Source organism: Vitis vinifera, chromosome 15 (genome assembly GCF_030704535.1).
Source record: "Vitis vinifera cultivar Pinot Noir 40024 chromosome 15, ASM3070453v1".
In the NCBI taxonomy this organism is placed as follows: domain Eukaryota; kingdom Viridiplantae; phylum Streptophyta; class Magnoliopsida; order Vitales; family Vitaceae; genus Vitis; species Vitis vinifera.
The window spans coordinates 13,805,319-13,822,603 of NC_081819.1; the positions used below are offsets into that span (position 1 = coordinate 13,805,319).

The window sequence follows — 17,285 nt, forward strand, 5'->3', positions numbered from 1 at the left end:
TTAGGATTATTGGTGGTTTTATTGTTAGAAATTGGGAAATCTTAAGTTTTTGAAAATAATAATAATAATGATTCTCTGGAAGATTTCAATTAGGCTAGGGTTAATCTATTTAAAATTTTTAGGTCAAAATATTGAAATTATGAATATAGGTTGTTCCATTGATGATAATATGGAAATTCAAAATTTTCTTAGATGAATAGATCTAAACAATGAAATTTTAAAAATTAAATGAGTAAATAAATGTATTTTTATATGTGGCTTAAGGGATTGAAAATTATTATTATTTTTTTTCAAAAGGGTGTGATCTCTATGTGTGCACAGTTCTATAGATTAGGAAAAAAAAAGGACGCGTGTGCATTAGAGAAAGACTTTTACAATATATATATATATATATATATATATATATGTATGTATATATGTATATATATAATATGGAGGCTTGGGTGTTGAGCATGTGAGAAAGAATGAGTAGGAAGGGAAAAAATAATAATAATAAAATAATATTAATAATAAGGGAGATATGTACGGGGAGTGTGTTTGATGGTTAATATATATATATATATATATTATATTAGTAATTGATTACTACTCAAAAAGTACTCTTTTCTAGCTTGAAACTAACCGTTTTAAACATTTTTTAGTAGTAGTTAATATCTTTTAACTCAATTGACACATTAAGAAACCTAACAAGGGTTACTAATCAGTTTTTGGCAAGTTTTGGTGTTTTTGGTAACTATTTGATCATTGAAACAAGCCAAGAATGAGAGAGAATTTTGTGAAATCCATGGCAATGCAAGTTGAAGCTCAAATACATGAAGAATCCGAGCTTTGGAGCACTTCATAGCCCTTTGCCAAGCTTGGCAATAGGTTGCCAAGCCAATTAGATATGCAAGGAAGAAAACCAAAGGAAGAAATTCAACAACCAGCATTTTCGCATAACATGCGAAAACTTAGAGGAAGAGCAGCTGCAGGACTGAGTGAAAGACAATTTCACACACCCTGCGAAACCACAAGAGGCAACCAAAGAATTTCTCACATCATGCGAAATTTCGCATGGTATGCGAAATATTCTTGTGCACCGACTCCGTTAGATTTTTATCTCCAGATATTTTGTGTAATTTCCTATTTTCTCCTTGTAATCAACCTAGATATTTTCTTTTATATCTTTTTATATTTTTTGGGTAACATCTTTTAGAGATAGGGAGGAAAAAAAATGAAACACTTGTAAAAATTCTCGTAGTAAGAAATATACAGAGCTTTTTGCTCTGCCTTTCTTTCTCATTTTGTTTTCACTTTTCTTTCTAGCCAAACAACCTCTGAGGATGAATTCTCAGGGGATGAGTGGCTAGGTTTTATGTTTCTTGGAGTGATGGAGGCTAGGTGAAAAACTCGAATGCAAAGTGAGAGTTGTCCTTGCTTTAAATGAAAGTAGTTGTTAACCATTAATGGTTCTTATTTCAAGGTTTAACTTTAAATCCCTTAAAATCACCTTGAATGACCAATACTTGGTAAGCTTTTCAGATTCTATGGATGCTTATTGCTAGATCCATGGATGTTCATTAGTTATTATTTACGAGCCATTGGAAGGTGGTTCAAGGTGAGGGTCTTTAGTGTTTGAAGCCATTAATGGGAAGAAATTACCATTTTTCATGAACCCTTTGGATCAAATCTTAATTGCTAAATACAAAAACCAGTTCGGGAGATAACCATTCTTTATGTTATTGTCCCCAACGCGAGGAGAAGATCCGGAATCTCCCCCTTTGCCTAAGGAACCCGATCCTAGTGACCTAAAGCTCTAAGAGACCTTTTCTTTGTAGTTAACTTCACTTATTATTTTTGCTTAACTTAAAATCAATCTTTGCAACCACAATTCCATTTTCTTTAAAAACTAATTTTCATAAGGAAAAGCACCATTTTATTTCCTTCACTAAAGTCAACTGTACGATGAAAACCCATCCCTGTGGACGATCCTAGAGCCACTATACTATGTTGGCTATGCTACCCTAGTGAAAGGTGATTTAGGTTTTATAAATTTTGTTGATAACACCCGTCTGGGCCAGAATCAAATGGCATGACTGCAATGGGGACGAATCAAATGGCGCAGTTATCGGGGATGGTGCCAAAGTACATTGACATGACCTTTGGTGAACACTTGTGATCTTCATCACAAGTTTGGTGATTTTTCTTTTACTAATTTTTTTTCTCTCTATTTTAGCTTATTTTTTATTTAGTTTTTAGCCAACCTTAACTTTTTCCTAGAATTGTATTTCTTCTGTTTTCTTTGTTTTTGTTTCAGTGATATCTAGTTGTGCATGCCCTATTGGATACGAGATATTGAGGGAAGATTTGTGAAGATTGAAACTCCTCGAGAAACTAAGTTGGAAGTGTGCTTGAACATCATGGATGTTCCACCTAAAGACCAAAATAGCCAACATGGTCAAGAGGATGATTTCAATGCATACCGATCCATGAGGGACCGCATGCATCCACCTTGTATGAGTGCACCGTCATGCATAGTGCCTCCCACTAAGTAGCTAGTAATTCGACCTCACATTGTGCCACTCCTACCTACTTTCCATGGGATGGAAAGTGAAAATCCCTACTCGCATATTAAGGAATTCGAGGAGGTTTGTAATACATTCCAAGAAGAAGGAGCTTCAATTGACTTGATGAGGCTCAAGTTATTTCCTTTTACCTTGAAGGATAAGGCCAAGATTTGGCTCAATTCTCTAAGGCCAAGGAGTATCCGAACTTGGACTGATTTTCAAGCCGAGTTTCTCAAGAAGTTCTTCCCTACTCATATGACCAATGGTTTGAAAAGGCAAATTTCGAACTTCTCAGCTAAGGAGAATGAGAAATTCTATGAGTGTTGGGAGAGGTACATGGAAGCTATTAATGCTTGTCCTTACCATGGCTTTGACACATGGCTCTTAGTGAGTTATTTTTACAATGGTATGTTTTCTTCAATGAAGTAACTCCTAGAAACTATGTGTGGAGGAGACTTCATGAGTAAGAATCCGGAGGAAGCCATGGACTTTTTGAGTTATATGGCTGAAGTTTCAAGAGGATGGGATGAACCAAATGCTAGAGAGGTGGGAAGAATGAAGTCTCAACCTAATGCTAAGGGTGATATGTATGTTTTGAATGAAGACATTGACATGAAGGCAAAGGTTGCAGCTATGGCAAGGAGATTGGAAGAGCTAGAAATGAAGAAGGTACAAGAAGTGCAAGCCATTTCTGAGACATCAGTGCCAGCTATGCCTTGTTCCATTTGTCAATCTTTTGAGCACTTGGTGGAGGAGTGTCCTACCATTCCAGTAGTGAGAGAGATGTTTGGTGATCAAGCAAATGTTATTGGTCAATTCAAGCCCAATAACAATGCTTCATATGGCAACACCTACAATTCAAATTGGAGGAACCATCCAAATTTCTCTTGGAAACCAAAGCCACCTCAGTACACACAACCTACTTAAGCACCTGAGCAAGCCTCGAATCTTGAACAAGCTATTGTGAACCTTAGTAAGGTTGTGGAAGACTTTGTGGGAGATCAGAAGTCCATCAATGCTCAATTGAATCGGAGAATTGACAGTGTGGATAGTACATTGAACAAAAGGATGGATGAGATGCAATATGATCTGTCTCAAAAGATAGACAATGTCCAATACGCAATCTCAAGGCTTACCAACCTCAACATAGTGCAAGAGAAAAGAAAGTTTCCTTCTCAACCTCATCAAAATCCGAAGGGTATCCATGAAATGGAGACTCAAGAAGGAAAATCTTCAAATGTGAGGGAAGTCAAAGCAGTTATCACCTTGAGGAGTGGTAAAGAGGTTGATCAACCCACATCCAAGCCAAAACATGATGAAGAGAGTGTAGCAGAAAAAGAAAAAAGTGAGGAAATTAAAGGAAAGAGAAAAGGGAAAAGTACAAAGAAAGATGACCATGATTCTACTGTTGATGAAGAACCCGAGAGGATAGTCATCAAGGAAGATATGATGAAGAAACACATGCCTCCACCTTTCCCTCAAGCTTTGCATGGCAAAAAGGAAATCAATAATGCATCAGAAATTTTTGAAGTGTTGAGGCAAGTGAAGGTCAATATCCCTTTGCTAGACATGATTAAACAAGTGCCGACATATGCAAAATTCTTGAAGGACTAGTGCACTGTAAAAAGAGGGTTGGATGTGAACAAGAAAACCTTCTTGACCGAGCAAGTGAGTGCCATCATACAGTGCAAGTCTCCAGTGAAGTACAAAGATCCGAGCTATCCTACCATCTCAGTGAGTATTGGAGGGACTTGTGTGGAGAAAGCTTTGTTGGACTTGGGAGCAAGTGTGAATTTGCTACCCTACTCTGTCTACGAGCAGTTGGGACTTGGAGAGTTGAAGTCAACATCCATCACTCTATTTCTGGCAGATAGATCAGTGAAGATTCCAAGAGGGATGATCAAAGATGTCTTGGTTCGAGTTGACAAATTCTACTATCCAGTGGATTTAGTTGTTCTTGATACAGATCCGGTTGTCAAAGGAACTAATTATGTTCCTATCATACTTGGAAGACCATTCCTAACTACATCAAATGCAATCATCAATTGTAGGAATGGAGTCATGCAACTCACGTTTGGCAACATGACATTAGAGCTCAACATCTTCCATTTGTACAAGAAGCATATCCATCCAGAAGAAGGAGAAGGTCCAAAGGAAGTGTGCATGATTGACACTTCATTTGTTTTTTTATTTATTTTGGATTTTATGGAGTTGGTTAAGTGATTGTAGAATTGGAAAGTTGAGCAAGATTATTCAAACATTGAAAGTTTTCTATAGAGGTTGATAATCAAAGGAACAATCAATCTTTCATATGGTTAAGGAAACTTAGAAAAAGAGGATTTAAAAAATTTAAATATAAAAATGAAAATGACCGATTATTTTGAAAAAAAAAAATAATTATGACAAAAAAAATTTAGAGAAAATTATCTACTAGTTTAGGGTTATTTATTTATTTATATTTATATTTAATAATAAAAATGTTATTATATATATAACAAGGTTGAAATAGAAAATTCGATGTATTAAGTAATAGGTATTTTATTTTATTTTATTTTTATGAATTTCAATAAAGATTAAAAAATAAATAGCACAAAAAGTAATCAATTTTGAAAACTTGTAATAAAAAAATTATATTTTTATTTTTGAAAAAACATTTGATAATTAAAATTTGGAGAAATTAGGGAAGGCAAGTAGAAGGTTGTTGTCTCTGGCTCTCACCACATTATTTTTCGCAAGGTGATTCCACTTTGAGGGCTCTCTCATTCTCTCTTAGTTCTCACTCTCCGACCTTGCGAGCCGAGCGACTCAACCCTTCCCACCATGCTGCGCCAAGCCACACGCCTCCTGGCTCGACCTGCCATCGCCTCCTCCTCCTCCTTCGCCGCCAGGGCTCGCTCCTTCTCCACCGATCTCCCCACCGCTCCGGCTGAAGATTCCACCTTCATCGATGCCTGGAAGAAAATCATTCCAAATATTGACCCACCCGCAACCCCTCTCACTTTCATGCAACCTCGACCACAGACTCCCTCTTCCATTCCTTCTAAGCTCACGGTCAACTTCGTTCTTCCTTATGCCTCTGAGCTCTCCGCCAAGGAGGTCAGTCCCAGTGAACCCGAACCCCCTTTCTGATTTGGGATTTACTTGGATTTGTCGTTGATTGGTTGTTTTAGGGTTTGGCTTTGTTTGATCTGATTGTGGGTGGCATTTGTTCTGGTGGGGAATTTGGTTTTTGTTGTAGATTTGATGATTCCGAAAACAATTTTAGGTTTTTATGTGAAAACCCCATTTTCCCCAAATGGGTGATTAGGGTTGTGCATTATTCACATTTATGAGAAATCTCTGTAAAATTTTAGGTTCGGGACTAAGAAATGCTATATATCGTGAGAGATTATTTTGCAAATATTTAAATACTACGCGATTTTGTCTTAGGGTTGGTTGCGTTTGATTTACCTGTGGTTGATATTTGGTATTGAAGCGTGGTTTATGGTTTTTTTGCTTGATGCGGGAAATTGGGTTTTAAGAAGTTTGGATTTCTTGTACTTCTGATGGTTCAAAAAACTTGGATTTTTGTGTGAAAATCTAATTTTTTTTTTTGAAAAAGTGGTTAGTGGTGGATTGATATGGGAAATTGAGTTTTGAAGGCTTTTGATATCAAGTTTGAAGTTCTTGTGGTTTTGGTTTCAAACAGATTTACACTTCTTCCTGTGAAAATCCAATTTCTGTCGAAGGGTTATCAGGGTTTTACAGAATGCTTGTTTGTCCCCAAGTTAATTGAAATGACGCATTGATTTTAGGCTGTTAATTTGGTTAATGGTTTTTGATATTGTAGATTGATGTGGGGAATTGGGTTTTGAGGGTCTGGGCAGTTGTTCTTAGTTCTAGTCTAGGAGATAAGGATTTGCCACAATTTTGGTGAAAGGTTACAGTACTTCATACCCATATGGTTATGCCGGACCTAGTGGTTGTGCTCTAAGTATTAGATTGAGTTTTTGTGTGTGTGTGTGTTTTAATTTTTTCCCCTTTTTCAATGTAGACCTCCTGTGTACTAGGTGTGCCCAATGTCCATATGGCTCAATGTCCTCATTGGTTTTTCTACAGGCATAATTGATCTTGTTTATAGTTTATTGTCATTATGCATGTTTGGGTAAATTTAATTCCTTTTCAAGGTTTAGGATCGTGTTATAGTTTTTTAGACAGATTCATGCCTTTAATCTTGATTCAGTCACGATGTTGAGTGTGAATCCAATATGTTTTATTTCCTGAAAGACTTATGAGTTTGTGGTTGGACACTATATCTGGAAATATGAGAATGTGAGATGTGGCTAGTCTACTCCAGCTACAGTGATTTTAAGCTTTATCATTTTGATTAATCAACAAGACCGCTTTTGCATTGATGTCCTACAATGCAATTGCTATGATAAAAAGTTCATGGGGGCATTTTGTATGTTCAATAGATATGCTGCAGATAATGATGGTTTTTTTTTTCTTTCCCTCTGCTGTACTTTCTTCTGGCTGCTATATAGTTAGTTCTTTAGTTACATCTCAATGTTTGATATCATTTGGTCAACAATTGGGTTATTGGGGCTCAATTTGGGTTTCCTTATTTGAGTCACAGACACATGGGATGTGAGAGAAGAGTCCCTAAAACTGGAAATCAAATGCTGGATGTTGGTGTTATATTTTGTAGATTGTTCTTTTTAAAAGTGATTTAGTTGATGTTAGATTAGCGTCTGCCAGTCATATCCCTTTGATTCACAAGATTTTTTTGTAGTTCATTGGAGTCTGTGTGAATGGATTAACATGTTTTTTGGTTGCCATGATTTCTTTTTCAGATTTTTAGCTTTCTTTTCATTAGTTACTACATCTATTCTTTTGTTAGTTTAGTGTTTTCTTTGCTCTCTCTGAACTGAGGATCTCTTCTCATGGTCATAAACTTTCTCAAGCCTATTTGAAGTCCAACCTCTACAGTTCACTTGTGGATTATTGGATTTTAATCAACTTGAGTTTTAAATGATTCATTGGGTGGTTATGCCTATATTTGGGTGGGTTTGCTCGAACATTTTTTAGTTTGCTTATATCTTGATCAGTGTTGGCTTCTATATATATAGATTGTACCTTTATTTGTGGGTTTACTCATACATTTTTTTGCTCATACAGGTGTGTGTGTGTGTGTAGGGTCTGCTCACATATTGATAGGTTTGTGAAGATTGTATTCTATAGCTTCTTCTATTCCTCGTACATTTTAAATTAATCTCATGGGTTTCTGATTAAAAGTTTTCTAGATATGTGAAGTAATTATGAAATAGAAAACTAAAAGTTGAGGTTGGAAAGATAAGGGTTAGTTCATTCTATCATTTGAATGAAGCAACTAAACAAGGTCTATTATTGTTATCATCGAGTATTTCCTTACAAAAGCCCTTCCTTCTATGCCTACTAGTTTTGTTTCTTTGGTTTTTTTCTTCTATTGAATATTTATTTTAGTTTTTCTGCAACAGTAATGTGGCACTATCAGAGTGCCCCATCACACTCTTGCTAGGAGGGGAACCTGTCCCTAAGTGGCCACATACTCTGAGGCACCATGAGAGCATGTGGGTCTGAGATGGGGGACTATGGATTTGGAACTTGGCTGGTTCCCAACCATACTTTGCTAATTCGTAGCAGTGTGAGATATTAATTATGAGGATTAGGGGGTTTTAAGGGGAAATATGTCGAATCCTAGCTCTTGTAATGCCACAGGTTGGGCCCATTGGGGTATAAAATCCTAGCTCAGCCTCAACTTGTTTACGAGTAATGGTATCCGATCTAATTAGATGAGTGGTGGGGCAGGGTGAGTCAGCCTATTTTCTCAGTGCCATTGATTGTGAGTGTCATTATGAGTAAAAGAATAGTATGGCAGATAATGCCAGATTTTAAAATATCTAAAGGATAAGATAACCATTATCTTGTTGGTTTTGGTTTGTGGGGGTGTTTAAAAAGGTGATGATAACCATTAAAACTACCTCATTCTTGAGATCCTAATGCATTGGTATAAAAAAAAATAAAAAAATAAAAAAATAGCTGATTTGAAATGCTTTGCAATAGAAATGGGATACCTGCATTTCCTGTGATGATATCGTGCTGTCCTAAGTAAATTTTGAAATTTGAAAAGAGAGAGTGAATTAGACGTAGGAAGTGATTCTGGGGTTAAGTAATATGGTTAGTTAACTAAGCTAAAGATCTATTGCTGTTATTTCTAACATTCTGCTGGGTGTGTGTTTTTACAGGTTGACATGGTTATTATACCGGCAACTACTGGACAGATGGGTGTTCTCCCTGGACATGTAGCCACAATTGCAGAGCTGAAACCTGGGGTCATGTCAGTGCATGAAGGAAATGATGTGACAAAGTATTTCATTAGCAGCGGCTTTGCAGTCATCCATGCTAACTCCTTTGCAGATATAATTGCCATTGAGGCTGTGCCTATTGATCAAATTGACCCAAGCTTGGTTCAGAAGGGGCTTGCTGACTTCACGCAGAAGCTGAGCTCAGCATCAACGGACTTGGAGAAAGCTGAGGCCCAAATTGGAGTGGATGTGCATAGTGCTCTTAACTCTGCTCTCACGGGCTAGAGTTAAATAGCTCTATGTGCTTTCTTGCATCTTCTTCTCACCTTTTTGCTTCTTCAAATCTGCCCCATTGACGCTTAGATTTGTGTCGAGCCCGGGAACTGCTCTGAATATTTTGTTTTTGAATTCTCATGTTGAATATGGGATTGAAATAATATCGGGAATAGATTTATCATCATCCTGGAATTCAGAAATTTGAGCCCGACTTCTTGAAACAAGAAATGTTGTATTTATCTTAATGCTTATGGGTGTCTCTCTTTTCTTTGTCTGGGCACTGTGTTTGCTGTCTATTAAGAAGCATAGGTACTTTCAGGGGGAGGAACTATTGAGAATACCCAGTTTACCGGTTGTTGCACAACATGGCAATGAGATTGAATATGAATTAGTTAATTTCAGAGATTAAGCTTTAAGGCCCACTGGTAGAAATGTTTTGTATGAGCATTCAAAGTTGGTGGGCATGCAAAGGAGAAAGAGAGCTTGAAGTCTCTGTTGAATGTACAGGTGTTGATGTCATTAATGGCTTTTTTCTTTGTAATAAAAAGAGGATAAACATCCAAAGGGAATGGGACATAAAAAAATATCACTGCAAGTTTTTCTTTAATTTTTATTTATTTCGTTTTTTTTATTATTTATTTATTTATTTATGATCGTGTTGTATTTCTATGTTTAGTTAAATTAATAATTTTTTTTTGTAAAATATATATATATATATATATATTTCTTTGTCCTCTCCCATTCCAGTCCACAGTATTTCATTGCCTCTCCCATTCCAGTCTACAGTATTTCATTGCTGTCATCGCCGAAAACACAAAAAGCAAGAAAAGAAAAAAGAAAACATGGATAACAATTGTTCACTAAAAAGTGAAAAACAATCAAAAACACCTTTTTTTTGTTCTTTGAAAAGAGGCCTTTTGAGAACATGGAAAACACAAAAAACAAAAATCACCCCCTTTTTCAAACATGTTTTCAATATTTTTTTGTTTCCAAAAACAAAAAAAACACTTCTTGAAAACAACAGCTAAACAAGCCCTAAGATTCAAACTATCAACTTCTTTTCCTACATTTTCTCAGCAAAATAAATCTCTCAAAGATTCTTTTACTTCAACTAGGAAAATCATTTTCATTTTCAAGGATGAAAACTCTCCCTAAGGAAACAACAAAAAATAAAAAAATAAATAATTGAAAAGGAAAATAACTCACATCATACAATAGGTAGACCTTGTATGTTTCTTCTTGAACAGAACAATATGTGAGATTACTTGCAAACTCTCTCCAGTCCTCCATCAAAATGAAATCCACATTCTGAGGATCATCTGGATGAAGATGCTCACTTTCTTCATTAATTTGTCACTCATGGCCATGGATAAAGCATCCCAGGTTTGCTCTCATAGAAAAGGAGGAAGGGGTTAGACAATGACCATTAGTACAGGCAGTGAGGAGACGAGGGCAAAATCTACAAACAAGGGCTGCCTTCCACAATTTTACAAGGAAACCAATAAATGAATAGCCTAAAGTTGTTCCAGAGAAGCATGACTCTGAATAAGCTTCAAAATCCTTTCAACGCATAATATCACAAACAAGGTGTGTAGTTGGCTCTAAAACAAGAATGTTAAGACTATATGTTCAAAAGCAATGACCATTATACATGATTCCTGTGTGGCAGGAAAAGACCCAATACAAGGCATATTGAATTTTTTTTATACATTCAATAAACTGGTAACCAAATTGTGCCATTCCAACAACAAACTTCACAAGATAACGCCTCGAATCCTGGGAAAAAAAACTGCAGTTGAATCATGCAATAATATTCCTTGTCAAATAGGCTATTTATTTTGTAAGAAACAGATTTTGAGCCCGTTATTATCAGTTTTGAAGGCCAAACACTAGATAATTTAGACTGATTATTTCAATCTCACTGTCTGACAATCTAAGAGTGTGTACATATTTTTCTTTCATTGCCAGTAAAGGAAAGCATAAAAGAACACTGTAAAGAGTGCTGGTGACCCAATCTCCCCTGCCATAGAGAAGGATTAGTATTACCTAGTAAATTGTCCTTCCCTACTCATAACCCAAGTCAGTCAAATTTTGGTCTCAACCATAAAAGGCTGGCTATATTAATCGCTTTTCACCATTCTACTCTATCTAGGCTACACCTTCTCTTAATCCATGGATCACCATCTTTTCTGATAGCCACAGTCCCGCTCTTTTTGTCATTCCTTAGTCCATGTAACAGCCGGTCGCTTGAACCATATCTTTCTCCATTGGTGCAGAAACTGGTCTTTGCTGCAACCATCACAACATATTGCTTTCATTTTCACAAGTAAGGTTATTCTCAACTTCTCCACCACTGGATGCACAACATGCTCAAATAATATTCCAGATCAGCACTGGCATGATCCCAATCAAGATCAGGATTACATAAGGTTCCTCCGTATGTCAAACAACTGAAGTGCTCAAAACTTATCCAGCTTATTAACTTTCAGGACCCACTGTAACTTCTGTCAATCAGTTTAAGAGGATGCTGAGTTGTTTCACTGTGAGGTCTGTATCTACAAAAATAATCATATGTAATGTACATAAGGAAGTCCAGGAAGAGGCTCTTTGCAGATGTTACTCTTGAAAAATCAGCATCTTCTAGTATGTGATGGGCTTTGTCCATTATTTTATATGTAATTTCATCAAAGGCATAGGGAATCTCACTCAACTTGTGCCCCCACATCAGGGTTCTCTCGGGCATTCCTTGCTTGTAAAATTGAGACAACAATAAATTAGCCGTTACAACATTTGGGACAAATGCCATCTTAAGCAATCTTGCAGTCAAAATCATAGCACGATCCAGTATGTCACTACAAACACCATTCAGCATACTGTTGTATGTTACTGTATTTGGAACAATACCAGCTGAAACAAGCTCATCTAACATCAACACAGCTCGATTCATCCGCCGGCTGCTACAAAAACCATGGATACGTATATTATAGGTTGTGAGATCTGGGTTACTCCCACTGGCATACATTCTATTCACCAAATTATCTGCATTAACCATGTCAAAAGCTTTACAATACCCATTGATCAAAGTGTTGTATGTAATAATATCTGGGGACAATCCGGTCTGGTGCATGTCCATAAAGACATTGATTGCTGACCGCATCCTGCCCTGTTTACAAAGCCCACCAATGATCATATTGGTGGTGAAGATATCAGGGAGAAGACCTCTGTGCCTCATCACTTTCTCCAGCTTCAATGCCTCATTCAGCTTTCCACACTTGCAAAAACCACAAATCAAAGAGTTATATGCAAAGTTATTTGGAATTAACCCTTTCCTTAACATTTCTAAAAACACATTGTAAGCCTCCTCCACCAGACCTTGTTTAGAAAGTCCATCAATGAAGGCTGAGAAGGCAACAACATCAGGAAATATTCCTCTTCTTTCCATTTCTCCCCACAAACTTTGTGCCCCCACCACATCTCCTCTCTTAAAAAACTTGTCTAGAAGCACTGTGAAAGCCATGTTATTGACTGATAAACCTTTCTCTATCATCTGACCTATAAGCTCTGTCGCTTCTTGCAGCCTCCCATTTATGGACAGACCCATAAGCAGAGAACTGCATGTGGAAGGTGAAGGAGTCAAACCAAAATGAACCATGAGTTTATAAGCTTCAAAAGCTTTATCTTCTAACCCTGCTTGGCTGTAAGCAGCAATAACAGAGTTAAAAGCAATTATGCTAGGAGATAAACCTTTCTCGAGCATATCCATCAAAAACTCCATAGCCTCATCCAACCTACCTGCCCAACACAGCCCTGAAACTGAAATATCAAATAACGACCGATCTGGAAGCAATCCCAATACAGATATATCCTTCAACAGTCTATCCCCATCCTCTTCCCTTCCATATTTGTAGTGCCCAGACACTAAAATGTTAAAAGTTATGCCATCAGGAGCTATACCCTTTTTCCTCATTTCTTCATAGAGCATGTTTGCCTGATCAATCTCTCTCATCTTAACATATCCGTTCATTAGTGTGTTATACATAATGGCATTTGGAGAGAAACCCATCTCTTTAAGTCCATCAAAGAGTTTCCTTGCTTCTACCACATTCCCCTCCTTGCAAAAGGCATTGATAACTGTGTTAAATGTAACGACAGTAGGATTACAACCCCTTTCAATCATCAAATTGAACCACGCTAATGCATCAGAGGTTCGGCCCCTGATGCAACATGCATTGATCACAATGTTATATGCAAAAGCATTGGGTTCACAATGAAACTTTGGCATCAAATGCAATAAACTCTCTCCAAGATGGATACAGCCTTTTCTACAAAACCCAAGAATTATCCCACTGAATGTATACTTACAAGGTTGAGGACCTCTCCGAATCACATCCTTAAATAACTTCCACACGTTACCATAATCACCAACTCTAAGCAATAATTTGAAAAGAATTGCTACCCCTGATGCACTCGGCCTCACACCAACCTCCCTCATTCTACCTAAAATCTCCAAAGCCTGAAAACCCATTTCCGCATTCACAAAGGCCCTCATAAGGGAATCAAGAACTGAAAAATCTGACTCATAAACATGGTGCCCTCTCCACATAAACTCCACCAAATCCCCACTCCGCAACACTCCAATCCTAGCAATCACCCACCAAATCACATCTTGCGCGACGTGCCGAAGCTCTTCGGCTGCTAAAAGATGCGCCGCAACACAACACGACCTTATGGTACTCTCCGAATCGTCCTGAAATGCAAATTTGAAGAATGCAAACGCAATTTCCCGACTTTCCAATAGTTTCATGATCTTTACTAGAAAACATGGGCAAAAGTTCTGTGCAAATCCCCTCAATACATATCCTTGACTTTGTTTGATCATCTTCGACAAGCGAACCACAATTTTTCGCCGCTCATTCGGATTGATACTAAATTTCGAAGAACTTGAGCTAGGAAAAGGCGAAAACTGATCAAGAAAATCGATTTTTTGGGGAATAATTGAAGAACAGCTACTACAAGAAGAAGAACGTGTGTGAAAATCCAGGGTTTTGTGGAGGGTTTGCGAAATGTTGAGAGTATGCGATGTAGATGAAGAGAGGAAGTGAGAAGAGTGACACACCTTGAGAGTAATGCGCAAACGGCGCGCAGTAGCAGACATCCGTAGGTACCGGTATGACGCCGGAAACCGTCTTCAGGTGGCCGGAGTTTTGTGCTAAAGAAGACGGCTCATTGAGGGCAAGTCCTAGTGACCAAGGAGATTTTCACCATTTCATGGTGGACCAGGACGGTGCAATTGGGCCATACTGGGCCGTTGTAGGGTGAGTTGGGCCAGTCGGGGCTAACCCAAAAAATGGGCCCAAGGCCCAACCCAAGCCCCACCATTTATAAGAAAGAGAAATATGAGAAATCTTCAAATAATCTTTATCACAAGCGCCCAATCACTTAAAACATTTAAAATATTATTTATTTATTTATTATTTTTTTTTGTAAAAGGGTTTAAACAAGAATTTTTTAAAATTAAGAAATATTTTAGAATTTAAGTACCTGTACTATTTGATTTTTTTAGGTACATTTTCCATTAAAAAAAATTCGTTATAATTTAAATTATATGAATATTTTTTCTACCTTTTTAGGTTATGTTTAGTTCTTGTAAATTATTAAGGAAAGAAAAAAATAATTTAAAAATAATTTTATCATATTTGATTGTTTTATGAAAAATATCAAAGAAAATCAAATATAATTAAATTAATTAGAAATTTATATATTTTAAATTATTTAATATTTATATTAAAGAATTAATATAAATTAAATGAGTTTGAAGTAATGTATAAGAATAATTTTTTGTTTTTATTTTTATTTTTATTTTTATTTTACTTTTTCTTTTCTTTCATTTTTCCTCTATATTTTCTTTCTATCACATTTTCTCACAAATTTTTTGGAAACAAAACATAGCTTAGCCCTTATAAAGATGATCTGAAACTTGATCATCTTTAAATATAGTTAGATAAATGAGTATTGTAGACATTGCATAAGTGGAGAGATAAATGGGTTGAACCAAGGTCTAGACCTTCTAGGTTTGGATTTAAGTTAGGAATTTAACTCGATCCAAACTTGATCTGAAACTTAACATTGAGGTTATATTTGGTTCTCAAAGAATGTTAAGGAAATTGTTTGGTTATCCGTGAAAAAGTTAGAGGAAAAAAAGTAAGAAATTAAGGGCTTGTTTGGTAACTGTTTTAGAGAATAGTTTTCCAGAACAAAAAACCATGAAAACATGTTTGACAACAAAAAACTATTTTCTCTTTTATGTTCTTAAAAATAGAAAATAGGGTGTTTTTAGAAAATATATTTTAGTTGTTTTATGTTGTTTTCACTTATTTTCTGATGATTATTTTTTTTAAAAAGGTTTATTACACTTTACCCACCCAACCTAGAGCTTGTTTTGCACATTGCCCCAATTGAGTTCAAAATCGAGCAATGTACTCTCCATCCTTTATAATTACATGCAATGTACATTTTTTTAGAGACAACGTTATTTTTTTGGATGGAAAGGCACATTGTGGACCCCGAATTTTCGCTTGATGCATTCCCACTCGATGGCTAACTCGCTTTTTATTTATTTGTTGAAAATTTGATTTTTAGAAAAAGACTTGGAGTCGTCACTTATTTATTTATTTTTTTAAAGGGAAAACAAAATAAGAAAAAAAACTCTAAGTGTGACTCTTGAAGGAAAAACAGGTTTGTGAAAAACCGAGTTTGGTTTCATGGATTAGGTTACCTATTGGGAAGGTACGGTGGTAAGCTGTAGCACCCTTCTAGGCTCGTATACATACGGTCTCTACTAAACAAATTAAGAGAATTATGACAATTAATTAATTAATCATGGATACCAAAATTAATAACATAAATCAATATACATAAAAGTGATAACAAAACAAAATTACAAAAATGTATAAAATAAATGACAATAAAATTATGCAAATTGATTTATTGAACTAATTAAAAAAAATATTTGAAAAAAAAAGTTTTCCGAAAATTTCAAAGGATTTTATAAAAAACAATTTTGAATGAGTGATTTTAATTTATTTATTTACAAAATATTTTCTTCAAGTGATTTGATTCAATCTCATTTGTATTTAATTTTCAAAAAAAGTTTTTTTTTTGCACTTATTGCATCAAAAGAATTTATTAAAAATAATATATAAAAAGAAAATAAAAAGAATTTGATTTTATTTAAAAAATGATTTTTCAAGTTTTATTCATAAGAGCAATACAATTTGATAATTGCTTTATTTTTCTTCTTTTTAAAAATAAAAATAAATAAATAAATAAAAGGAACTTTAAAATTTTGCACTTTGTTTAAGTAAAGAAACTTATATTTTCACAATTGTATGTAAAAAAGAATTCAATTCAATTTTATCTACAACAAAAATTTCACTTACAATTTTATTTATCTACAAATTTATTTAAAATTTTATAACTTTAAAATAAAGGATATTTACTTGCTTGGAAAGAAAATTGTCTTTAAAGAAGATTTTTTATTTTTATTTTTATGAACTTATCTAAAAAAATGTCTTTTTTTAAAAAAAAGATTTATTTGCGGCAATAGTTTGATTCAAATTTATTTACCAAAAAGGGATTTTTTTTTCCAACTTTAATAAGAATAAAAAATAGAAAATAATGACTTTTTGAAGAGACGTTACACAAGCTTTGTAACTTATTATTATTATCTTTTTTTTAGGTCATTTTTAATTTAATATAAAAGGAATATGTCAAATTTATTATTAAAAAAAAACTCAAATTTATTAAAAACATGATTTTCGGGTTTTGATAATTTTTTTTAATTTATATATATATTAAAAAAGTTTTTATTAAAAATAAAAAAATCGTTTTATAGAATTGAGTTTATCTATTAAAAAAAATTGACTCCAAATTCATATTTATTTATTTTTGAGAAAAAAAAAATTTATATAAAAAAATGTATAAAAAAAGATTATGGTTTATTAGAAATATGAATTTTGGTTTACTTAAAAAAAGTTATTATAAATAATTAAATATATTATTATAAAATAAAAAATTAAATAAATAGATAAATTTGAAATTAAAAAGGAACGGTGTATTGAAATATTCTATAAACCGAAAA

The 17,285-nt window shown here is 34.9% G+C and overlaps 2 protein-coding genes across 2 annotated transcripts; one reads left to right on the forward strand and one right to left on the reverse strand.

Annotated features, from left to right (window-relative positions):
- Nucleotides 1-5,195: 5,195 nt before the first annotated feature.
- On the forward strand, nucleotides 5,196-9,419 carry LOC100242707 (ATP synthase subunit delta', mitochondrial). Its single transcript, XM_002267959.5, has 2 exons — nucleotides 5,196-5,642; nucleotides 8,810-9,419. The coding sequence occupies exons 1-2, from the start codon at nucleotides 5,367-5,369 to the stop codon at nucleotides 9,152-9,154; spliced, it is 621 nt and encodes a 206-aa protein (XP_002267995.1). The 5' UTR covers nucleotides 5,196-5,366; the 3' UTR covers nucleotides 9,155-9,419.
- A 1,618-nt stretch (nucleotides 9,420-11,037) lies between these two features.
- On the reverse strand, nucleotides 11,038-14,373 carry LOC100264976 (pentatricopeptide repeat-containing protein At5g39710). Its single transcript, XM_002269187.5, has one exon. The coding sequence runs from the start codon at nucleotides 14,298-14,300 to the stop codon at nucleotides 11,631-11,633; it is 2,670 nt and encodes an 889-aa protein (XP_002269223.2). The 5' UTR covers nucleotides 14,301-14,373; the 3' UTR covers nucleotides 11,038-11,630.
- Between the last annotated feature and the right edge of the window lie 2,912 nt (nucleotides 14,374-17,285).

Bases quoted from the DNA above. Each gene is read 5' to 3' on its own strand.
- LOC100242707 (XM_002267959.5), top strand. From the start codon at position 5,367: ATGCTGCGCCAAGCCACACGCCTCCTGGCTCGACCTGCCATCGCCTCC. The intron at 5,643-8,809 runs GTCAGTCCCAGT...GTGTTTTTACAG, and splicing joins CTGAGCTCTCCGCCAAGGAG to GTTGACATGGTTATTATACC.
- LOC100264976 (XM_002269187.5), bottom strand. From the start codon at position 14,300: ATGTCTGCTACTGCGCGCCGTTTGCGCATTACTCTCAAGGTGTGTCAC.